The 26,079-nt window shown below is 42.4% G+C and overlaps 1 protein-coding gene across 5 annotated transcripts in view; it reads right to left on the bottom strand.

Moving 5' to 3' along the window:
- The window catches only part of DIS3L2 (DIS3 like 3'-5' exoribonuclease 2), a 338,953-nt gene that overhangs the window by 90,557 nt on the left and 222,317 nt on the right, over positions 1-26,079 (bottom strand). For all 5 annotated transcript variants that reach the window (XM_058533210.1, XM_058533214.1, XM_058533212.1 and 2 more), the window contains 2 exons: positions 24,577-24,689; positions 5,493-5,600 (listed from right to left, as the gene is read on the bottom strand). In XM_058533210.1, coding sequence (XP_058389193.1) covers positions 5,493-5,600; positions 24,577-24,689 — 221 coding nt within the window. The remainder of the gene's footprint in view (positions 1-5,492; positions 5,601-24,576; positions 24,690-26,079) is intronic.

Genomic DNA, 26,079 nt, shown 5'->3' with positions numbered 1-26,079 from the left:
AAACTTTTCACTATAGAAAAAGAGAATTTATTTTTCTTTCCACATATAACTCCCTTCCCCCAACCAAACCCACATAAACATTCCAGGCCCTCTTCCTCCCAATAAAGTTACATCATAACTATCAAAATTAACTATTATATTTATGAAAATACTAAGTGTTACTTTTCTTTCTTCTACAACTTTTTATTTTCACTGGAATTAATAACTGTCTTGTTTTAATTTGCTTGGTTTTTCTGTATATGCTAGGTACATTAATCCACCCCAAACTGTCCATCCACTGTCTAAAACAGCGGTTCTCGAAGTATGGTGTGTGGACTCCTGGGGCTCCCTGAGACCCTTTCAGGAATCCATGGGGTCAAACTATTTCCATCATAATGCTGAGGCATTGCCTGCCCTTTTCCACGTGTTGACATTGACACTGACGGTACAGAATCACTGGTGGGGAAAACAGCTGGTGCCTTGGCATGAATCAGGCAATGGCAACAAATGGTACCCATGGTGAGGGTACTCTTCACCACCTCACACTCACTGGGGAAAAAAGCTAGTTCACTTCAGAATGTTCCTGATGAAGCAGTAAAAGTTATTAATTTTATTATGTCTCAACACTTGAGTACTTGTCTTTTTCACTTAAGCGGCATGCCGAAGTATGATGGTTGTCTTGAAAGTCATTGATATAATTTTGAGTTGAGAGCTGAACTGATTATTTTTTTTACAGAACACCATTTTTACTTGAAGGAACAACTGACACACAAACTATGGTTATTTGGCACTTCAGGGAAACCAATGACATTATTTATTGCCAATGATAAAATTCGAGCTTTCATAAAAATTAAAACTTTGGAAATTTTGTATCTGACACATGATACACATATTTCCTAATACTTAAAGACTTATCTAAGATCAGTAGCGATATTAAACAAATGTGATTTTTTGATATCATATAATGAAATATGTCTACATTTAGAAGATCAGCATAATGAGTCAATATTTTCTAAATGACCTAAATTTCTAAATACACGATAAAAAATCATGCATGGGTAAAAGATCCATTCAAAGTCTAAGGCAGACCAATAGATTTTAATGTAACCTGGTACAAAAAGTTCAACCCGTACTGTATGGGTTCCCAACTGGTAGGGTTGCCATAACAAAATACCACAGACTGGATAGCTTAAACAACAGACATTTCTTTCTCCAGTCCTGGAGGCTGGGAAGTCCAAGATCAAGGTACCAGCCAATTTGGTTCCAGGGGAGAGATCTCTTCCTGGCTTGCGGATGGTCACCTTCTCACGGTGTCCTTACATGGCTGGGAGAGAGAGAAACCTCTCTGGTCTCTTCTCATAAGGACATTAACCCTATCAGATCAGGGCCCCACTCTTATGACCTCCCATAACCTTAATTATTTCCTTATAGGCCCTACCTCCAAAAATAGTCACAATGGGGGTTAGGGCTTCAACGTATAAATTTGGGGGGGAACATAATTCAGTCCATAGCAGATATCGTTTCAGATTCTAGATTGCAACTAACTTTTAAGAAACTACTGTCAAATGCTGGTGTAGTACAAAGAGGAATATCCACAATTATCTGAAAAAGTTATTAAAATGCTCCTTTCTTTTCCAACTACGTATCTGTCTGAAGCTGGATTTTCTTCACATACTTCAACCAAAATAACTTATCCCAACAGACTGAATATAGAAGCATATATGAGAACCCAGTTTAATGTCTTCTCTAAGACAGATGTGAAAAAGATTTACCAAAATGGAAAACCAGCTTCTCTCCTGATTTTGTTCTAGAAAATAATTGTTTTTCATAAAATGTTATTTATGTTAACATATCATGAATTGGGTTTATTATTATTATTTTAATTGACATAAGTAAATGTTTAAAATTTTTATCACTTTTAATTTCTAATAGGGTAAACAGTGGTAATCCACATAAACAAAAGCTCTTTGAGGTCCTCAATAATTTTTTAGTGTAGCAGGTCCTGAGACCAAAAAGTTTGATAACTGCTGGTCTAAATCATCTCTCAAAAGATTCAGGGCTGGGGCTGGCCCGGTGGCTTAGCGGTTAAGTGCGCGCGCTCTGCTACTGGTGGCCCGGGTTCGGATCCCAGGCGCGCACTGACGCACCGCTTCTCCGGCCATGCTGAGGCCACATCCCACATACAGCAACTAGAAGGATGTGCAACTATGATATACATCTACTGAGGCTTTGGGGAAGAAAAAAAGGAGGAGGATTAGCAATAGATGTTAGCTCAGAGCTGGTCTTCCTCAGCAAAAAAAAAAAAAAAAAAAAAAAAAAGATTCAGGGCTGGCCCAGTGGCATAGTGGTTAAGTTCACACCCTCCACTTCAGCAGCCTGGGTTCGTGGGTTCGGATCCTGGGCACAGACCCACGCACCGCTCATCAATCCATGCTGTGGCAGCATCCTACATATAAAACAGAGGAAGACTGGCACAGGTGTTTGCTCCAAAGACGATCTTCCTCAAGCAAAAAGAGGAAGGTTGGCAACGGATGTTAGCTCAGGGCCACTCTTCCTCACCAAAAAAAAAAAAATTTCAGACCCATAGATATTTTAACTGTTTCATTTTCTCAAACATATTTCTCCTAGAGCCTTCTGACTTATTCCAATCTGGATCAGCTGTCTTATATACCTGTGTAGTCCTAGTCCCCTAGGAACTTTCTTCACCATCACCTAGGTCAGGTGTCAGCAAACTACAGCCTGTGGGCCAAATCCAGCCTGTCACCTGTTTTTAAGTAAAGTTTTACTGGAACACAGCCGTGCTCATTCAATTATGCTCTTTTGTGCTACGACAGAGCTGAGTAGTTGTGACAGAGATCGAACGGCCTATAAAGCTGAAAATATTTACTACCTGGTTCTTTATAGGAAAAGTTTGCTGACTTGTGATCTACACAATTCTTTCACTTCTTTCCTGTGTTGCTTTATTTGTTTCCTGAATACCATGTCTCCCTCCTTTCTGATTTACTCCTTCTTTTGGTGAAGCACATCTTCTGGTAGCTTCCTGAGAAAGGGTGCATGAGAGGTCCATTTTTTTGAGACCTTGCATGTCTGAAAATGTCCTTTCCTACTCTCACATTTTATTATAGCTTAGCTGGGTCCAGAATTTTAGCAGAGAAATCATAGTCTTTCTGAAATTAGAAAGCTTTGCTTCATTGTCATCTACCTTCTAGGGTTATGACAGAAAAGTCTTAAATTATTCTGAGTTCTGATCTACTGTACATGACTCTTTTTTTTTTTTTTTCCCTTCAGGAGGCTATAGAGTCTTTTCTTTGTCCTTGGGGTTCTGAAATTTTACTACGCTGTGGCTTGGAGACGACGTACCTCCACCTCTGTGCTGGCAGCAGGCTCTGTCAATCAGGAAAGTCACGTCCTTCATAAAGCGGCAGTTCCTTGAATTATCTTGTGGATCATTTCTTCCTCCTCTTTTTTTTTGTTCTCTATTTCTGGAATGCTCATTGAACAGATGTTGGATGTCATGGACTGGTCCTCTAATTTTCTCATCTTTTCTCCCTCTTTCTGGGACAACTCCTCAACTTTATCTTCCAACCAGAATCTTGAGTCTTCTTCATTTCTTCTATAATGTTTTTAATTTTCAAGAGCTCTTTTTCCCTCCCTCTGAATGTTTCTTTTTTAAAATATCTAGATCTTGTGATACAGACACTTTCTTTTGAAAAGAAATTCTCTGAGGATATAAATGATAGCTTCTTTTCCCTGTACTGTTCTGTCCTTGCTGCTTTTTCCTGTGTGTTTACTTTGGTTTTCCTATCTCACATTAGAGGCTTTCCTCCTGGTTGTCTCTTCATACATGAAAGTGAAACACCAAAAGGCTGATTTTTAGTGAAACACTAAAATGCTCTGCTTGTGTGTGTGGAGCTCATTGTCTGTAGGCTTTACTGTAGGGAGACACAGCTGGGCTGTTGGTTGGGAAACCCTTGAGGTTATTATCTTTAAATCTTCTTCACTACTCAGATTCCTCAGAGAAAGATTTTTCATCTCTTGACTCTAGGCTTGGCTACTACAATTTTGGGGTTGGCTGGGAAAAGCAAGCTGGGATTCAACATTCAGTATGCCAGCATTCACTCAACCTCTCCCAAGGGACCACTACCATCAAGTGTGTTTGGTGTCCCCTAGTTCAGACATCCTTTACTTCATCCTGTCCAGAGAATAAATTTTTAGTCTTCTTCTAAGTTATGAGAGGGGCAATCTTTTTAAATAAACTTTTAACCAAAATACAGTTAATCTCCTCTTCACACACCTCTTCCCCACTTTACAGAGTTACCTGGTGCTGTCAATTTCTGAATTTCTTTAGGGTTCTGCTGTGTAAACTGGGTTGTTCCTTGGCTTCCTCTATTGTTGGCTCAGGATTCAGCTTTCTCGGGACTGCTAAGTCAGTGACCACTCATCCATCTGCTTTCTAGCTTCCAAAATTTTGTTGCTGTTGTCTCCTCTCCCACTCTCTTTGTCCTTGTGGGTTTATGTCTTCAAAAAAATATCTCTTTACTGTTGTTTCAGTGAGGTTTTGGGAGGGAATGAAAGCAAATGTGGGTATTTGATCCTCCATCTTTATTTGGAACTTCTTTATAATTAAATATCTTTTTTTTAACTTCCATTTACTATTACAGCAGAAACATTTCCTACGTTCTTACATAGTCTTTGTAACGGCTTTAGTAATTCCATAACATTCCATTGAGTCGGTACTATAGCTTACTTAATCATTACCCTAGTTTTGGATGTTTAGAGTTGTTTCTGTTTTGGGGGAGGGGACTAGTTTTTCCTGGAGTCATCTTTCATTTATCTGTCTCATTTATTCCCTATATTTAGGAAACGCCTGCTGACATTCTTCTCCACTCTGTTCTCAGTCCATGGTTTCATCACTTTGTGCTTGATTACACACTACCTTGGGAAATTTTAATTCATCTTCCAATCGCCAGGTCATCCTGCACAATGGTGCAGCACTAATCTTTCTAAAATGTCATCTTTCCCATGACACTTCAGAGGAACCCTAACACCTACCATTCACTTGTGACTGGCATTTGAGGCTCCCCATAGTTTGAGTCCACCCCAGCTACCCCAACTCACCACCCTTTCCCAAATGTCCTCCTTCAAACATGGCCTGCTCTCCTAACTGCAGCTCAGGCTGTTCCTCCTGCCACTGCCTGTCCACATTCACCTTCCTTTACACCCTATCTCCTGCACCAAGCCTCACCCACATGACTTTGCTTACACACTTTCTTCCTTCACCTGATAATAGACAAGAATCAAGTAACCTGTTTCTAATTGCTTAGGGTCAATCTTGCCTTACAAATGGACTGACAGCTCTTCAGAGGCAGAGGCTCTTATACGTTCTCCTCTACGGCAGCTGCCCCTCCACCACCCTCATCCTACTACCATGGGACTTCAACTCAGCACCAGGTGCACAGTGGGTGCTTAAGAGGGACTCACTGAATGGAATGGACATGCATGTAAGTTGTTACCTTGCCCTTCGGAGTTAGTGTCCAGATCACGGAGAAGGTCAGCTTGTCAGTCATGGGATTGAGGCTGCACAACTCCTCACACAGCAGCCTGGGAAGCATGGGGACAACCTGCAAACAGAGAACAGGCCCATGAGCACCTTTCTCCAATTCACAGGAGTTTACCACAGGCTTAGAAGCAGCCCAGAGGGCGGAGTTTTGGTGAACCGCTTGGTGAACCAGAGCAAGCTAAAGATGGAGGCAGCTCTTTTCCTCGAAGATTCTGCAGAAAGACCACACTATCTGATACTTTTCCACGGGCCTCTAGAGTCAAATGGGAACGTGAACTGGAAAGGTGAGAAGAACTGGTAACAGAGGCAAAAAAATACATTATAGCAATGAAAAACAACTACATTTTACCGTATACTAAAACTGAAGCTCTATACACAGGAATGACTTGTACTTTTGGAAATAACTATTCCAGTTGAACTATATACTTAAGTATTTAAGTCTTTAATTCATTTTGAGTTAATTTTTGTGCACAGTGTAAGTTAGACGTCCAGTTTCATTCTCTTGCATGTGGCTGTCCAGCTTTCCCAGCACCATTTATTGACGAGACTATCCTTTCCCCATTTTATGTTCTTGGCTCCCTTGTCAAAAATCAGTTGACCATATATACATAGGTTTATTTCTGAGCTGTCTATTCTGTTCCATTGGTCTATGTGTCCATTTTTATGCTAGTACCATACTGTTTTAGCCAGCCCTGGTGGTCTAGTGGTTAAGATTCGGCACTCTCACTGCCGCAGCCCAGGTTCATTTCCCAGTCAGGAAACCACACTACTCATCTGTCGTTTGTGATACTGTGGCGGCTGAATGTTGCTGTGATGCCAAAAGCTATGCCACTGGGATTTCAAATATACCAAGCAGGGTCACCCATAGTGGACAGGTTTCAGTGGAGCTTCCAGACTAAGAAAGACTAGGAAGAAGAACCTGGGCACCCACTTCTGAAAAAACCGGCCATGAAAACCCTATGAACAGCATCAGAACATTGTCTGATATAGTGACGGAAGGTGAGAGGATGGCACAAAAAGACTGGGCAGGGTTCCACTCTGCTGTACACAGGGTCACTAGGAGTTGGAACTGACTCGACAGCACTAACAAACCATACTGGTTTGATTATTACAGCCTTGTAACACAGTCTGTAGTCAGAAGTGTGATGCCTCCAGCTTTGTTGTTCTTTCTCAAGATTGCTTTGGCTATTCAGGGTCTTCTGTGGTTCCATATTAATTTTAGGATAGTTTTTTCTATTTTTGTGAAAAATGCTATTGGAATTTTGATAGGGATTACATTGAATCTGTAGATTACTTTGTTTTTTGTTATGCTTTTGTCTGAGGAAGATCAGCCCTGAGCTAACATCCGATGCCAATCCTCCTCTTTTTGCCGAGGAAGATTGGCCCTGGGCTACCATCCGTGCCCATCTTCCTCCACTTTATACGGGACGCCGCCACAGCATGGCTTGATAAGCGGTGCGTCGGTGCACGCCTGGGATCTGAACTTGCGAACCCTTAGGCCGCCAAAGTGGAGTGCGCGCACTTAACCGCTACACTACTGGGCTGGCCCTGTAGATCACTTTGGACAGTATGGACATTTTAACAATATTAATTCTTCCAATCCAAGAACACAGGCTATCTTTCCACTTATTTGTGTCTTCATCAATTTCTTGCATCAATGTCTTATAGTTTTCAGTGTACAGGTCTTTCACCACCTTGGTTAAATTTACTTGTCAGTATTTTATTGCTTTTGATGCTATTGTAAGTGGGATTACTTTCCTAGTGTCTATATTACCTCACATCTCTTAGGATGGCTATTATCAAAAAGACGAGAGATAACAACTGTTGGCAAGGATGCGAAGAAAAGGGAACATTGTTGAGGGGAACGTAAATTGGTGCAGCCATTATGGAAAATAGTATAGAAGTTCCTCAAAAAATTAAAAATAGAACTACCATATGATCCAGCAATCCCACTTCTGGGTATATATCTGAGGGAAATGGAGTACTTTGAAGAGAGATCTGCACTCTCATATTCATTGTAGCATTATTCACAATAGCCAAGATATGGAAACAACCTAAGTGTCCATCAATGGAGGAATGGATACAGAAAATGTGGTATACATGAATGAAGCCACTGTGGGCCCCCTAGACCAGCCCATCTACCAACTGACCCCAGCTGATGCCACATGAAGCAGAAGAATTGCCTAACCAATTCCTGCTTGAATTTCTGAGCCACAGAATTTGTGACATATAATAAAATGGTGTTTCTTTAAAAAAAAAAAAAAAAAGAAAATGTGGTGTGTGTGTATATATACATATATACATATACACAATTTATATATACACACATAATGGAATATTATTCATCCATAAAAAAGAAGGAAATTCTGCCATTTGTGACAACCTGAAGGGCATTATGCCAAGTGAAATAAGCTAGACAAACACAAATACTATATGGTATCACTTATATGTGGAGTCTTAAAAAAAAAAAAAAGCCGATTTTATAGAAACAGAGTAGAATGGAAGTTGCCAGGGGCTGAGGGGAGGGGAAAATGGGGAGATGTAGGTCAAAGGGCAAATACTTTCAGCTATAAGATAAATAAGTTCTGAGGATCTAAGGTACAGCATGGTGACTATAGTTAATAATCAGGTACTGTATACTTGAAATTTGATGAGAGTAAAATCTTAAGTGTTCTCACCACACACACAAAAAGAATTAACTATGTGAGGTGATGGATTTGTTAATTATCTTGCTCTTGGTAATCATTTCACAATGTATATGTTTATCAAATCATCACATTGTACACTTTAAATATATATAATTATATTTGTCAATGATTCCTCAATAAAGCTGGGGAAAATAAAAGAACCCAAAGGCTGAGTGTAAACTCGTGACAGGGTTTCATCAAAGGAAACTGCTGAATCATAGCTTTAGTAATTGAAAATACCACAAATGACCAAATCACATGTTGGAACATTAACAGAATATTCCAACAAAATATCACTGAAAGGTTCATAAATCCAGGTTCCCTAGATGAACACTGTGGTCAACTAGTCACTCATTTTGCAATTTTTTAAGCCTAAATTATTTCTTCCCTTTATTGATCTTCCTATCCAATAATAAACTGATTCAATGGTACACCTTCTTTAATTAAAAAAAAAATCTCTTCAACTTACTTTCAAATGACGACTTACAGCTATCTCAGAAAGTTACTTGTTTTCTCTAAAATTCCAAAGATGAAATGAGTATCTCTACCTGGATCTCCTGAAGATAATTCCAACTCTCTCCCTCCCTCCTTTAAATCTATTCCTTCTCCCATATTTTTCTTGATTAATGGCATTATCATTCACCCCGCCACCTAAATGAAAAAGGCAGAATTACTAGCCACTTATTCAACACACTTAACTGTGGACCTACTTGATCTGCAGTGTTAAGCATGGGTAACACTGTAACCCTGTGTTAAGTAATTGAGAAGTAAAAGGCATGAGGGGCAACCATGCTCCAGTTGAGGGAAAGTTAACTAGTTAAGTTTCTTTATCAGCAAAAGCAAAACAAACCCCAGTGGCTTCTTATTCTATGTGAACTGTCTGTACCTGTACCCTGTTTCAGTACAGTAAATAACTTTTGGTATGTAAAAGTAAATTCTAGAACTCATGGCCCACACCAGTAACAAATAATTAATAACTGTAAGGCATTACTTGGCAAGGGTCTGAAGGATCCTTTATCTTTTTAACACCAATGTAAAACCTAATGACCACCTGAAAACTTATGGTAATGGCTTTTATAAGACAACCACTTTTGCAAATTTTTTCTTGCCATTGCTTCTGCTCCATCTGTTCAGATGACAATACATTTTCATTGTTAACTTATTTAATGAGTATTAAAATGCGACCTGAATATTTAACATTTTCTTGCATGTATCAAGTGTTTTCCAAAATAATACATCTTTACCTGCACAAACACACTGTATAAAATGGAGCAAGTTTCAATACCACACCGTCTCATGATTGAACTGTAAAGATTTCACATAATTTTAGCCTTTGGACAATGTTATGGACTGAATTCTGTCCCCTCAAAATTCCTATGTTGAAGTCCTAACCCTCAATGTGACTGTATTTGGAGGTGGGGTCTTTAGGAGGTAATTAAGGTTAAATGAGATCATAAGGGTGGGGTCCTGATCCGACAGAAAGAGAGAGATAACTCCCCCTCGTTGCTCTGCACACACACAGAAAAATGGTCATCAGGGGACACAGCCGTCTACAACCCAGGAAGAGAGTCCTCACTAGGAACCAAATTGGCCAGCACCTTAATCTGGGACTTCTAGCCTCCAGAACTGTGAAAAAATAAATGTGTGTTGTTTAAGCTGCCTAGTCTATAGTATATTATACAACAGCCCAAGCTGAGTAAGATAGACTAAACTGGTTTTTTTGGGTGTGCATGCTTGGATTCTTCTCTGGGCTGCATTATCAGATAATTATACCAACTGTACTTTGGTAGGAGGCTGCTCACTCTGCATGCTTGTAGTCAAGGGCTTAACACCTTTTTTACAGTTAGTATTTCTTCTAAGTGCTCAAGGCAGTACCTTATTTGAATCACAAAGCATCTGAGAATGTAACATAATTCCTGACTTCACCTTTTAGTGTTTGTCAAAAGAAAGTCTTTGCAACTAAACGTAATGTGGTACCCTGGATTGGACCCTGGAACAGAAAGAAGACTTTAGTGGAAAAACTGGCAAAATCCAAATAAAGTATGGATTTTAGTTAACAGTAATGTTCCAATGTTAGCTTCTTAGTTATGACAAATCTACCATGGTGATATAAGATGTTAACAGTGGGGAAACTGGGTGTGGTATATGTGACCTCTCTGTACTGTCTTTGCAACTTTTCTGTAAATCTAAAATTATCCCAAAATAAAAGAGCATATTAAAAAGAAAGCCACTGTTTTTATCAGTTGATCTCATAAGCATTATACATTTAAATATGGAAGAAATTTATGCTAATGAAATACAACTTGATCTGTTTTTATATATTGGAGTTAAGGGTTAAGATTTTATTTGCAAAAAGGCCTTTACCACTAAAAAAAAAAAAAATGTCTAAAGACCTTTAACCAACAGAGTGAAGTCCAGACTCATCAGCAGCACAGTGCAGGAAACAGAGCAAAGGCTTTGAAGCCAGATAGACTGGGGTCTAATCCTGGGCCCACCACTCCCTATATAATTTGGGCAAGCTAGTATGATTCTTTGAGTCCCAGTCTTCTCATTAGTAAAACAACAGTGAAGATGCTCAGTAAAAGTCAGCTCACTGGCCATCACACAGTCTACCATGCCCTTTGGTCACCTGGCTCAGCCTTCCCCTTCAGCCTTTGCCCTGGCGATCCCCTCCCACACCGGAACCAGAACCACGAGGACCTGCTCACTGCACACCCTTTCCCTGCCAGGCCTGCTCACTGCTCCAGCTCTTACACACATTGTTCCTTCTTTCTAGAACACCTTTCTGGATGTTTTGCATCTGGCCAACTTTTGCACATCCTTTAAGATTCAGCTCATCATCATCTCTAAAAGGTTTATCCAGATCCCCCCAGGTGGAGTCTGTACTATGTTTTGTATACTTCTCTCACCCACCCCTGTTCTTTCAAAAAGGATTTGAGGCAGTCCAAAACAGTCACTTACTCCATCCTCCCAGCCCTTTCATGACACTTCTACAGTTCTTAACACACCCATCCTAATTGCCTCTTTATGTGCCTCTCCCCTCTACAAGACCATGGAATCTTCAGGAATGAGGACCAGCTATTGTTCCTGTCTCTCTATGCAGCACCTGACACACAGCAGGCACTTTGAGTTTGCAAATGAACGACTGACTTTTGCCCAGTAAATGAAATCACCTATTTTTTCTATGTTTACTGTTTATTGCATCACCTACAACATTCTATGACATATAGAGACTTCTATGTAAACATCTTTACATAAGAATTTCACAGGCAGCTAATATTTTAAGTATAAGATAAACTGTTTTGGCTACTCTCCTAAAACTTATTGGCACACTCAGTGGCTGCCCAGGTTATAAACATTGCTTAGTATCCTGTATTTTATACAGAAGACAATATTTTAATATTCACACTGCAATGGCCAGATGGCAAAGAACCTAAGTGCTTATGAAGAAGCTAAACATTAAAACTTTTTGGGTAGTATAATTAACTTTAACTTTTAAAGGGCATTCCTTTTAATAAACTTTCACCAGACTTTGGGGTAGAATTCAGATGGGATTCAGAGAAAACAGTCTTTATGTCCATATAGTTTTGTAAATAGTAGATGGTTATTTATCTGTCTTGCAAAGGAAAAGGAACGAAGATGTTACAATCACATCTGTGGTTTGGCACGTCACGGCCTCTCATAAATCTGGCCTGATTTCTGCAGGGGTCACTGGGAATGTGCTCCATGACACCTAGCACATGTGTCAAGTCCATAACACAGCAGGGAGCTCCATAGGAGAGGGGCTGGAGAGATACGCAGCCACTCCCAATAAGTTGCTTCCTCAAATACCAGTCCTGTTATTTCAGGGGAGACCTGCCTGGACAACACCATAGTGGTCCACTCACACTCACTGACTACAAGAGATCTGCCATGGCACCTGGAGAGACTCCAAGCCAGGGGTGATAAGTGCAGAACATGATGTATAACTGGAAAAGAGAAGAAAGCTCTCTCCAGGAGTTGAGAAACTGCTGGCTGTCACTAGCACGGTGTGAACACTTATGCACCCCCTGACCCCTGGAGAGTTTCCTCAGTCGTGTCCTGCCTTGCCCTCATTAGCTTCACTACTCAGTGTGGGCCACATGGATGATTCCTTCCAAGTTCTCCAACTCCCTCATTTTCACTGTCCCAAGGCTACAGACCCCACAATCAATCTTACAATCTGCCTTTCTTGCTTTTGCAACTCCTAGCTGAGCAGTGATGGAAAGTGTCACTGGTCCGTGTGGAGGAGTCCCTCCACCAGTCTCAGCTCTTACCTCGGTGGAGGCTGCCCATCCTTTCACTTGTCCTTGGTTAGTTCCTTCCTCCAGGCCCTCAGACCCTATTCTAAAACTTTACCACTCTCCTCAAACCTCCTGCCCAACTGCCTTCTCCCCTGTTCTCAGCAGAAAACCTCAACTCTTCTTCACAGAGAAAACTGAGAACATCAGGCTCAACCCCTGCCAAGTATCCTTCCAGCCCCTTCCTTCAGCTAGTTTCTCCTGACCCCAACCCCCTAACTTCCACGTGCACCTCAGTCCCCTGATATCTCACAAGTGTCCTCCCTATCCAAAGCCTGGCCTCTGTCTGTGCTTTTGATCCACCCCCTCCCTGCCCAAGCTCTTCTCAATTAGCTACCTGTTCTGCTGGTCTCTATTTTTCCCATAGACCATATACAAATAAATACAAGGTCCATCTCCCTACTCTTAAGAACAATACACAACTCTCCCCTCCCCAACCTAGATCTACCCCTTCCTCTGGGCCCTCCCCTTCATTTCTCATTTAAGGTTCTCAAAACAGTCTATGCTTCCTATCTTCATTCTCACCTTCCTTTCACTTCTCAACCCAATATGACATTTTTAAATTACAAAAATTACATGTTAATTGTAGAAATTTTAGGTGATAACAAACCAAAACATGAGAATGTAAACATTTTGAGGCCCCATGCCTTAGAATGAACAATGTTAACACGTTGGTATAGAACTTCTGTCTTTTTTCTGTGCACACGTAAATGACTATACATCAGGTAAAATGTTACATATTATAGGTGCATGTATTCTTTAAAACACAGAACTAGTGGGCACTCTCAGACTCTCCTCTGTATCAGTCCTTGCTGGACTCCTTTCCTCAGCCGGCTCCTGAAGCGCTGGTGCTCCGCATCCTCTGCGCTTTGCTTTCCTTTCTTCTGCACATTCTCCCCAAGGATCTCCTTCACTCCTGGGTTTGCACTACCACTGACACACGAATCCATCCATATCTGCAGTTCCAGCCCTGCATCTCCTTGTAACTCCAGATCCCTCTATTAATGCCACCCTCTGGACACCTTGATTGGAATGTTCCATGCATACTTCAAACTGTGCACGCAGAAGACAAAGTTCAGCATTTTCCTGCCTGTACCTGCTCCTATGTCTATATTGCTTATCTCTCTTAAGAGTAGCACCCTACCCCCAGTTAAATAAGCAAGCAAACAAACAAAAAAAACCACACCATACACACACAAACACACACACCTCTCCCAAAGAACACACCTGGGTGTTATCTCATGAATTCTCTACTCTCCTCTTCCTGCTACACCCAATCAGTTCCCAGGTCTTGTAGGTTTTACATTCTAAATTTCTCTTGAATGAGTCTTTTCTTCTCCATCTTCCACTGTTCAAGTGTGGACACCTTTGTCTCCCTTGGGATATAGTCTAATAGTCTCCTAAACCAGCAGCGGAATATGGGAGTAGAAATGATTCTGGATAAGATTTCCTTATTATTCTCCAGACTTCTGCATCTTCTTGCTAAATTCAACCCAAGGATAATCTGCAATCCCATTTATATTAGGACACATTGCCTTTACCTTCCCCAATAGACGATGGGCTGAATTCAGTAATTTGATTTTTTGTTTGTCCTGCTAATGAGGGAGGGCCCAAACACCTTCAGTGGGGCCAAGAGGTCTTCAGTAAAGCCTGGACCCTCGTGTTCAGTGGCCAAGAGCTCTCAGGGAAAAGCTGGCAGAGGGCCTCCAAACCCCATTTCCAAGGAGATAGCAAAGATAACAATGGGAAGCGAATTTCTCCCATTTGCCTAGCCCTTGTTATGTGATGTGGATTGCTAGATTGGGAGAGGATGCAATTTGGGGGCGAATATGAAATGCTCCTTGTTCAGGACGTCCATATTGTACCAGGCTGAATACATCTATTGCTCTAGTTCTCCTGGGGTCCAGTTGGACACCACCACGTTGGTAAACTCTCCTAAGAGTCTGTGAGCAAAGATTCCCATCTATTTTGGGTGGTTACTCAAAGCCTCAAGGGGCTATGACTGAGGGAAAGAGCTCTGGTACTGATAACAATTTTCCTGCCTCTGGCCTCACTATTCTTGGACCACTCGGTTGCTAAGGTGATTTCCTATTTTAGTCAAAGGAGACCATGTCACATCTCTACTTGACCTCAGGATGAAGCCCAACCTCCTTAGCCTGCCACTCTAGGCCTCTCTTTGTAACTTCATCTCTTGGCTCCCCCTGCAACTCATACCCCAGCAATTCCAAACTACGTACTGTTCCTTGAATGTTCCAAGCTTTTTCTAGCCTCTGGCTGGAATGCCCTCTCCACCCACTTTTCTATACCTAGAAATTTTCTACTCAAAATTTGAAACATGGCTCAAAAACCCACCACCTTGTGAAGACTTCTTGGCTCTTGTAGAAGCTCCTCTCCTAACACCAACCCAGGCAGATACAACTTCTCTCCTCTACAATACTTGCTCACCTTGGGAGTACTCTCTGTAACTGCAGGTAGCCCAGTGTATTTTAATTGTTTGTTACATGCCCGCCTCCTCTGACTTCCCCAGGGCAAGATCAGCATCTCTCTCATCTTTATACATCTGGAACCTGGCACACAGCTGATACTCCATAAATGCTAACTGGATGAAGGCTGATAGCACTCAGGCAGCAGAAAAGGAAAGGGGCATAAAGGGTGCTAAGTCTTCTTAAGTATGTTTCAGGGCCAGGATCGAAGTTAGGTCAGGGCAGAGTCTAAAAGCTGGTCACGGAAAAAAGGGACACTGATGATAGGACACTGACTTTCTAAGCATTCTGAACTAGGGCTTGGGAGAGTTGAGAGAAACTGATCATTTAGGTAAATATACCACTGCCCAAGGCAGCTGGGTGGGGGTACCAACAAGACTATAAAATCTTATATTAGTCTCAGAGAGCAGAAACATCTGCTAAAGCCACAGCGGGCAGACTGGCCAAGTTCAGCAACGGGTTAGCCAGGACAGCCCTGTGACCAACAGAAAAGGCCACAGAGGGGAAGAATCAATCATCTAGGCAAGGAGGAACAGGAGAGACTAGTAGTGATGGGAGGCTACAATAGCTCAAGGGGGCCAGAACCAGGGGTTCTCTAGTGCTGGGAGGGGCCTCCGGGGCCTCTCATGCCCCTTTCAGCCAGGTCTTTGCCGGCTCCCAAACCTCCCTCACACTCTTAGTGCCCATTGGCTGTCTGAGTCTGTGAACTTGGTGAGTTTTTCTCCTTTTCTCAAGGACTTCGAGGTTTTAATAGTAAGGTACACTCAGCTAGCTCGCTACTCACATGCTGAAGCAACATAAAGGAAAGAGATAATTCATTTGCAGCCAACACCTCTCTTTAAAGAGTTTTCTTTTTCACATCAACACTTCCATGAATTCCGAATTTGATCAACTCTTTGCTACACAGTTTGACATTAACAAAACATCAACACTCTTGACAACCTGCTGGGGTCAGAAAGGAACATCTTAAACCTCTTTGGACTCCACACTAAGACAGGCTTCCAATCCCAATCTTTGATCTCTATTATAAAGCAGTACCAGTAAAATAGCATAGAGATTTATGGGCGAACTTTCATTTGAGCTGTTTCACACCTAAAATAACACAAGTGCTTGGGCCAATAGGCAAAAATTTAAGTTTAGGTTTCAACTGTTTAGGCTTTCTTTTACTTTTAAAACTTAATTCATTTATTTTTAAAAATTACCTTAAATTTTACAATTACATTGTATTTCCCTCTCAGAGAAGATAGTTGGGAGACATTAACTGGGTAGATGTCATGGTCTTCTGAGAAGCACAGGCCTAAGTTCAGGTAGACAGTTGTCCCCTATTCTAACATATCTATCTTTTGTCAAAAAGAAAGAGTGTTTTTTCATGGGATTTAAATGAACAATATTTAAATTTATCTTCCCTCCTGAGTACACACTATTGTTAACAAGAGTAACTAAATATTACTGTGAGTAAAATCCCAAGAAAAAGAATTTCATTTAAAAGGCAGTAGGATGATATTGGACAGTAAGATGGTATTTGGACCCAAGGTCTGTTTCATTGTTACTGTCCTAATCTATGGGATAATTCCCCGATCAAGCTTAGACTGTGAGGCTGACATCAGTTACTTATATGTCAGTAGCACTGAATGAAAAAAAATCAGTGCCACATTCCCTAGAGATGGGAAATCAACTGGCACCCCCCCCCCCATCCTCCAACACACACACTCCTTCCCCCACCTGATGAAGTTAGGAGAAATGATTCTGCCAAATGAGAAAGCAGAGAATCTGGAGGCGGAGGAAAGCAGCTCAACCAGCTTTTAAGAAGACCTTTATAGGCAAAGTAAAGTGAAAACAGCAGAAAAGTTCCTGGACACGGTCCTTTAAGAAACAAAAATGAGTAGGAAGAAAGGTCAGAGCACTGGTTCAAAGGAATCAGAATGCACAGCTGCTGCTGTCCAAGGTTGTGGGCCGGCGCCACTTGCTCCTGCCAAGTTGGGGGCAGTGCCGGGCAGTAGGAGCCCACAGCCACTCAAAGGCATGTGGGCCCTTCCTCCACCCAGCTCCCCACTTTTAGAACTTAGGAGCAGAGCCCCAACTCCGCAGTCCCAAAGAAAAAGTCTAGAACTGTGACAATCATGAAACCGAAGAGAATAGAAAAGAAAACATGCTTAGTTATTTAACCAAATTTTATTCTTTCATTTTCTGATTTTGAAACATAATTCCTGGTTATAAAAGAAGAATGCAGCAGCTAGATAAAAGAAAGCCATCTGCTCAGAAGAAGAACCTCTAATTGTGTCTAAAATTCTTAAATATTCAAATCTGAAGAGCAGAGTTAAACTTGTTTATATGGGGAGAGTATTTCACATTTATTAACTTTATGTGGTCTTTAATGTTTAAGAGATTGCTACTCCTATTTTTCTTTCCATCATAACATTATAGTTTTTGTAAATAAAAGGGATTTTGGAGTCTCATCTTCTTTTCCTAATAGGCCCTGGGCCAGACAAAAAAGGTTGGGTTTGGCCAACTGCATTTTTGGGTCGGAGGTGTGGATGGCATTTTTCCAACCTGAGGTTATATTAAGTGTCGTCAGTGTACAAATATCAGAGCTGTGTTCTCAGGAGGGCCAAGCTATGAGTGAGGTACCTGGATCTTGATGTGGTTCCTTTGCCAGAGTAGGCTGGGTATACATATTAAAAGGAGCCAGAGTGCAGTGGAAGTCACCCCCAAAAAGCTTCAAAATAAAAACAAATTATTTATTTTACACACACACATACACACAAGTATACAAGTCATGAAGGAAAATCTTGATGCATTTTTTACAAACTGAACACTCATGTTATCAGCGCCCAGATGGAGAATCATTAGAAGTCCCCCCACCATTGGGGCCCTTTTCCCCCAAGGGTAACTACTATCCTAATTTCTACTAGTTGTACCTGTTTTTCAACTTTATATAAATGGACTTGTACAGTGTGTACTCTTGTGTCTGGCTTCTTTCACCATTATCTTTGAGTGTGGAGTTGTCATCTGTTCATTCTCATTGCTGAAGAGCATCCTACTGTGGGAATATATCACAATTTACTTGTTCATTCTACAGTTGATGGGTTTTGAATAGTTTCTAGTGTTTTGGCTATTTTGAATAGTGCCACAACAAACATTCTTAGACGTTCTTTTTGTAATATATGTATGCATTTCTGCTGCGCCACAAGGTATCAACCTATTCAACTTTATATCTCACTGTTCTGGAGGCTGGGAAATCCAAGATCAAGGTGATGGCAGATTCAGTATCTGGTGAGGACCTGTTTCCTGGTTCATAGATAGCATTCTCCTGTTGTGCCCTCACATGGTGGCGAGAGTACTCTCTGGGGTCTCTTTTATAAGAGTACTAATCCCATTCATGAGGGCTTCATAATCTAATGACCTCTCAAAGGCCCCACCTCTATCACATTGGGGATTAGGATTTCAACATATGAATTTTGGGGGAACACAAACATTCAGGCCATAACACTGTCCAATAGTTTTCCAAAGTGGTTGTACCAATTTGCCTTTCCTAGTAAAACAAATGCCAATTTGCTGTGGCATTTCCACATGTCACAAGCTAGAAGACACTTGGGCTTCCTGTCTCAGGCTGTCCAAACAAATGCTGGTAAGCTGGATGCAGTGTAGAGGAACAGATGAAGTTGGCAGGCACCGACAGAGGGGCAGGTGAAGTTGGAGGCCATGGATTCAATGACCTTTGGCGCTTCCAAAGATCCAAGGTATTGGTACCAACAGATGGTGTGTATGGTGTGCATGCCCTTGGAAGAGAGTCAAACGGCGTCTTCTATACAAATGTCTTGTGAGATCCAGGCTTGTCTGGTACATTCCTCATTCCCATCCGTGGCCTGCCAGAAAATGCAGGGTCCTTCTAGATAACTCATGGCTCTCTAGGTATTGGCTGGCTACCCCATGGCTGGAGGAGCTCAGAAGTTAAAGCTATAATTACTATGAATGGGGATATTAAATAAAGGAGTGAAGAAAACTGTGGTCAATGAGTGTTGTCAGTAGGAAGGGGCGTAACACCAACAATAATTCTTCTGGTCCCAGGTTAATAGGTCTTGTCTGCTTGGGAAGGTCATGTGGATATGAACTTGAAAAATGTTGAAAAGCCCCTCCAAAAACACAAACACAAATTGAAGGCCAGCACTGCAGTTGTGTTCCAGAGGATCCGTTCACAGAGACAACAATGAAATGGTGATGGCCCTGGTTTCATGGCCATGGGAGATGAGGTCAGGGAAGAAGCCTCGTGTGCTGATATTTGTAGGTCATAAATTTGCGCCGCATTCCCTTATGCCACCTGTAGCTGCCCATAGCTTGGGCACAGGTGTCATAGACATTGTGAGGGATAAGGGTCCAACACAAGTTCTTAAACACTAAATTTAGGTTTTAACAGGCTACAGAGGCCAGATAGCAACATCATTGCTCTGACACAAGCAAAGTCTTTGGAGTAGAACATCCTCTGCTCAGATGGGGATACAGCTAGCCATTCTCATTGAGTGGTCCCTGAGGGTTCTAGATCTTTTAGGCACCACTGTGCAGAGAGGTCACCTATTGCTCATGACACACGGTTAACTATAACTGGGTTTGGATGATCATGCAGCTTCTGACTCAGAATTTTACAGCTCTAATCAACTCCATCTCTCTCTCCCTCAATATTCTCATTTCTGGGATAGTAGAAAACACCTACAGAGTGCTTCTGATCACCTAGCATAAATAGCAGACAAGTGGAACCCCTGAATAAACCAGATGTTCAATTCTCCCGGAGTGGGTGGAGCCCTAGGGTTTTGTTTAAATGTTCTAGGTTGCAGTGATTTCTAGGTTGCAGTGATCCAGAGAGTATTGTTATGGGGCAGGAGAGAGGAAGGGCTAGGTTCCCTAGGGAGGTCCTCCATGGATTGAGAGATAACAGCTCTGGGTCCCATTTGGGACAATGCACATCTGTGCTAGCACCCTCTGAAGTGGGAGCACAGGGTGTCAGACAGCAACTGTTGGCTGAGCTATGTGAGGGGAGTCAAACTTGGGCCAAAGGCAACAGGATCTCCAGCTCCTAAAGGACATGGCTGCAATCAAGGCCTAGAAGAGGCTCTTCCTCTCCCTGCACCTTGAGAAAATTTTTTTAATAAACTTTATTTTTTAGAGCAGTTTTAGGTTCATAGCAAAACTGAGCTGAAGGTAGAGAGATTTTCCATTTATCCCCTGCCCCACACATGCAGAGCCTCTCCCATTACAACATTCCCACCAGAGTGGTACATTTGTTATAACTGATGAACCAGCACTGACACAACATTATCACCTGAAGTCCATAGTTTAGAGTTCACTCTTGGTGTTGTACATTCTATGAACACAGACAAATGTACAATGACATGCATCCACCATTACAGTATCATACAGAGTAGTTTCACTCCCTAAAAATCCCCTGTGCTCTACCTACTCACCCCTCCCTTTCCATTAACCCTTGGCCATCACTTATCTTTTTACTGTCTTCGTAGTTTTGTCTTTTCTAGAATGTCATATAGTTGGAATCATACAGTATGATGATTGAAGCCTTTGAAGATTGGCTTCTTTCACTTAGTAATATGCTTTTAAGGTTCCTCCATGTCTTTTCATGGCTTTATAATTCATTTCTTCTTAGTGCCAAATAATATTCCATTGTTTGAATGTACCAGTTTATCCATTCATCTACTGAAAGACATCTTGGTTGCTTCCAAATTTTGGCAAATAAGAGTAAAGCTCCTATAAACATTTATGCACAGGGAGCCAGCCCCGTGGCTTTGCGGTTACGTGCGTGCACTCCGCTACTGGCTGCCCGGGTTCGGATCCCGGGCGCGCACTGACGCACCGCTTGGCCGGCCCACATACAGCAACTAGCAGGATGTGCAACTATGACATACAACTATCTACTGGGGCTTTGGGGAAAAAAAGAGGGAAAAAAAGGAGGAGGATTGGCAATAGATGTTAGCTCAGGACCGGTCTTCCTCAGCAAAAAGAGGAGGATTGGCATGGATGTTAGCTCAGGGCTGATCTTCCTCACACACACAAAAAAATTTGTGCACAGATTTTTGTGTGGGCATAAGTTTTCAGCTCCTTTGGGTAAATACTGAAGAGTGTGATTGCTGAATCATACGGTAAAAATATGTTTAGTTTTATAAGAAACTGCCAATCTGTTTTCCAAAGTGGCTGTACCATTTTGCATTCTCACCAGCAATGCATGAAAGTTCCCTGTTGCTCACAACCTCACCAGCATTCCATGTTGTCAGTGTTCGGGATTTTGGCCATTCTAATAGGGGCGTAATGGTATCACATTGTTATTTTAATTTATAGTTCCCCTAATGACATATGATGTGGAGCATCTTTTCATATGCTTATTTTCCATCTGCATATCTTCTTTGGTGAAGTGAATGTTAAAATCTTTGGCCCATTCTTAATTGAGTTGTTCATTTTCTTACTGTTGAGTTTTAAGAGTTCTTTGTATATTTTGGCTAACAGTCCTTTATCAGATATATCTTTTGCAAATATTTTCTCCCAGTCTATGGCTTGTCTTCAGTCTCTTGACAGTGTCTTTCGCAGAGCAGAAAATTTTGATTTTAATTAAATCCAGCTTATCAATTCTTTCTTTCATGGATCATGCCTTTGGTGTAGTATCTAAAAAGTCATTGCCAAACCAACGGCATCTAGATTGTCTCCAATGTTATCTTCTAGGAGTTTTATAGTTTTGCCTTTTACATTTAGGTCTATGAACCATTTTGAGTTAATTTTCATCCCTTCCCTTTTGAGAGGTTAGTTACTAGGGTAGACAGGTTGGAAATATGAAAGGAACTCTCAGTAATATTTAGTAAATACCAGAAATCCTAGGAACTTTTGGATTGTCCTGGAGGACTTGTTTTCTAGAATTGCCAATAACTTTGTGGGCATCATGCAGGCTCTTTGCTAGAACTGGAGACCAGGGATTCTAGAACATACTCTTCTGGGGGTTGCCATGAAGACTGCTGTTATAAGTGGTCCGGGACCATGTGTGTAAGGTGGAGGAGTGGTGGGTCTGTACAAGTTTGGGTTGGGGAAACAAATAATGATTCTGTTGTGTCACAATCTTTCTGTTCAGTAGAGTTCTGTGCTTTTATTACTAGCAGGTGCTGGGGCACTCGAAGGCCAAATGACCTTACGGTTTATTGGACCTGGCAGAGGTACGGCTGGAAGTCTATCTCCCACACGTCACATATGCTGCCAGGTATGGCTGAGGTGTGAGGTGTCCTAATCCTGTGCATCAGAACACAGCTACAGAAGATCTTAGGTCTGTGGGAACCTTAGATGATAGCTATGTTGAAGCGGTAGTAGTCCTGGCACAAGTGGGCTCCAAAAGAAAGAAGGAGAGGCTAAGAAGCCCCTGACACAAGCTGATGTTTCTATTTGTAGAGAGCCTTGGTTTCAAACTTGAAAAGAAAGTATACCATAATACCTGGGCGGAGTTACAAGCCTTGGGCCCCAGGCCAATTATGCATTTAGAATATGGGCACACTTCCTCTGTCTCTGTGTCTGAATACACTCCTGACAGACAGTATATTTTGGGCAATGATGTGTTCGGGAGGTGGTGGGTACGGTGGTGGTGCCACAAGGCCATCTAGGAGAACTGACATGAAGTAGTCAGTGACAGTTTTCAGATCTCTACCTAGGAAAAAACAGAACCCAGGAGAACACTGGCTCTTAAACAGATCCAGTACCACCTTCAGCATTGCCAGGGTAACATTCATCCTTTCCTGTGGCCAAGGCCCTGACATGATAAGAGCATGGGGTCAGGTTCCTGGAACCCTAGGGTTGGGGCCTCTCCAGGGTGAGCAGCATATGGACCCCTAGGGGTCTGCCCTGCCAGCATGTCCACAAAAGGGCCAACCCATTCTGGGGAACAGCAGGAAATGGGGGGTTTAGATGGCCAGGAACACGAGTTTCTCAAGCCCTAATTTTGAAGGGACAGTAGTGAAGACAGGTCAGTGATAAGTAAGAGAAGGAGAATGCTGTCCTGCAGACGTGTCTCAATGCTTGTGCCAAGATCTATAGGCTCCTAAAGGTCAGGGGATGAGAGAACTGACTTTCCAGGGCCTCTCCAGGATGCCTGTGCCAGTGGTTTTCTCAAACCTATAGCGTGGCACAAAAATACTTCTGTCTGGAGCAGGCAGCAGGGTGAATTTTATCAAGAGTTAGAGGTGGTAGCCTGAACCACAATGGCCTACCACGACATGCTGCTTGCAAGGGCAGCACTCAGAGCCTGGCTTTTCCTTCTGCCAGCTATGTGGGCACACAGGCGTGCTGGCAGTGGGAGCTACCAATCAGATTAGGCAGTAGAGAGTGACTGGGCAGCTGTATCCGTTCCCTAGTGATGACATTTGGAAGGTCCCAGAATGAAGCAGGTTTGGCACCCAGGCTGGTTTCTTGCCTCTGAGATGGAGCCAGGTAAAAGGGTTCCCAGCCGCCAGAGCCACAATATGTTTGGGTGGGTGGTGGGGATATACCTTTCACCTTAGTGCATCAAAGTACAAATACCAGAAGTCACGGCCTGGGGCATGAGAGGAGGGAAGGTTCAAGCTAGTGTAGGTAGCAATCCCAAACTGGACCACTAGATTCAAGAAAGCTAGCGAGGAAATGAAAGTCATGACAAAGCCAAAGAAGAAAGACGAGCCAAATAAGCAGATGAACAGTGTCAAAAGAAGAAAGAAACCTGGAAGAATGCAGGCGCTCCAGTGAGGCGAGTAGAAATAACTCATGCATGGTCTTTAATTCACACTGTCCCCAGGGCCTAGGGCAGTGCTGGGCAGATAACTGGTACTCATTAAACACTTGTTAAAGGAGGTCTATAGAGAGGTGGTGACTTACCAGGAGTGGAGGAATCAGGACTAGGAGGAGAAGCCCAGGCTCCCCCTCGGCTCCCTTTGCTTTTCCATTTCTGAGACATCAGGTTACCCTGTAAAGGGCAGGTCAGGAGCAGATTAGCCCTCACCCTCTAGAAAAGGGGTCGAAACTTTCTCTTAAAAGGCCAATAGAAAATGTGCATTCCGTTCTCCTGTGGTAGTGTGACAACATCATAGACATTACATAAATGAATGGGTGTGCCTGTGTTGCAACAAAGCTTTATAAAAACTGTAGCTGGTGTTGGCTGAATTCGCCAAGCCCTGCTTTGGAAAGCAGTTATTTTTTCTCATTTCTTTCTGAAGCTGACCACCTGTCTGAGTTACTTCTGTGGCAGGGCCAGTCTGAAGGCCTGAGAGGAATACCTGTGTCTTGCCTTGGCATCTCTTCAGTGTGGTTCCTCTTGAACATATCAGGGCCTAACAAGAACACATGCGATAACAGAGGGCAAGAACTTTTCCAGGGAAAACCTTTTCTTTTTTTTTAAGACCTTATTAGATGTGAGAAAAGATGTTCAGAAAAGATTGCTGTTCCTTGTGGTTTTTTTTTTTTAAACAAAGAGAAAAAAAAAAAGGAAGAAGAATAAATAGAAGCACATTTTTCAATCCAAGAAACTGGAGACCGATTTTTACCTTCTGAACCAAGTAGACACTTGTAGCTCTCTCAGCAGCCACTTTATCCAAATCGGATCCCTCAGGAACAAAGTAACTCACATCGGCAATATGAACTCCCACTTCGAAGTTGCCTGTGAATGCACAAGGAGGCTGATCAGCCTGGTAAGGACAGCAAGGTGATCCCTCCTAGGAATCCTTCCTGAAAATGTGGGTCACTCCCAGAGGCCAAAGGACTTGAAGCACAGGCCACCACTTCTAGTCGCTGGGCACTCACCCACCCCCTGTGACCTGCATTATCGTTACTTTCCTCATTGTATACTAACAAATGAGATTTTTATCCTGAATAAACAACCATTTCACAAGACGTTTCTCATTTCTAAAGGCTTCTTGTCTTTGAGTAAACTTGAGTAGACGTGCAAAAGAAGACTCATTTTGGACGATGAACAAACCCTTTTGAGTCACTAGAAGTGAGTTAATCCCAAATCCTACAGATTCTACCTCTGAAACTCTGCCCTTCCTGTCCATTCTGGCCACAGCCTTTATTCAGCCCCACAGCTGGCCTTCCCACCTTGATTCTGTGCCCTCTTACCTAGCCCTCCACACTGCTGTTAGTAATCTTCTTAACCATGGATCTGCTGAGGTCTGTTATTCATGTCCTTGCATGGTCTCACCCTAACCTACCTTGCCAGACTTACGGCCTCATCCTCCACATGCTCTGTATGCAGCTGTCATGGGAAACCTCTTTACATTCCCAGAACGCATCTTACCTCCTCCCATTCAGAGGTTTGCTTGGCTCATGCTTTTTCTCACACTTGGGATAATCTCAACAGGATCTGCCTATCAAAATCCTCCTTACCTTATAAGGGTCCATTGAAAGAGAATCCCAGAACAAGAAGAGATTCTCTGCCCTGTTTCCTCCACCTGCACTGTTAAAGCACCCAATCCATAACTGAAGATGCTTACCATGGTCTTTTCTTACGAGCTCTCATCACTACTAGAATACCAGAGCATATCTTTATTGGTCTATGTGCTTATTGTCTGCCTCTCTCCCTACGGTGTAAACTCCAGCAAGGCAGGGCCTTCTGTGTAACGTCTACTGTCATAGGTCCAGTGCCCAGAAGGATGCCTGACATATAGTTGGTGCTCAAAAAATACTTGCTGAGTGAATGAATCAATAATTGGTTTGCTTGCCTGTTGCCTTTTCCCTTCTGGTAAAAGACCTACTTTTTTCCCTTTTAAAACTGCCCTTTCCCTTCCTGGTGGAGCTGTTCTGCCTTCCCTCCCAGTTCTGGCAGAGAGATGATCAGATGCGGCAGGCTGGTAGAACTGCACCTTAAGTGGGGTTGAGGGGCTCATTAGGTTATAAACTTAAGATGTGCTCTTGGGCCGGCCCCGTGGCTTAGCGGTTAAGTGTGCGCGCTCTGCTACTGGCAGCCCGGGTTCGGATCCCGGGTGCGCACCGACGCACCACTTCTCCGGCCATGCTGAGGCCACGTCCCACATACAGCAACTAGAAGGATG

Source organism: Diceros bicornis, chromosome 37 (assembly GCF_020826845.1).
Source record: "Diceros bicornis minor isolate mBicDic1 chromosome 37, mDicBic1.mat.cur, whole genome shotgun sequence".
Lineage (NCBI taxonomy): Eukaryota > Metazoa > Chordata > Mammalia > Perissodactyla > Rhinocerotidae > Diceros > Diceros bicornis.
The sequence above is the reverse complement of the archived record's forward strand: the minus strand, read 5'-3'. Positions and strand labels throughout refer to the sequence as shown.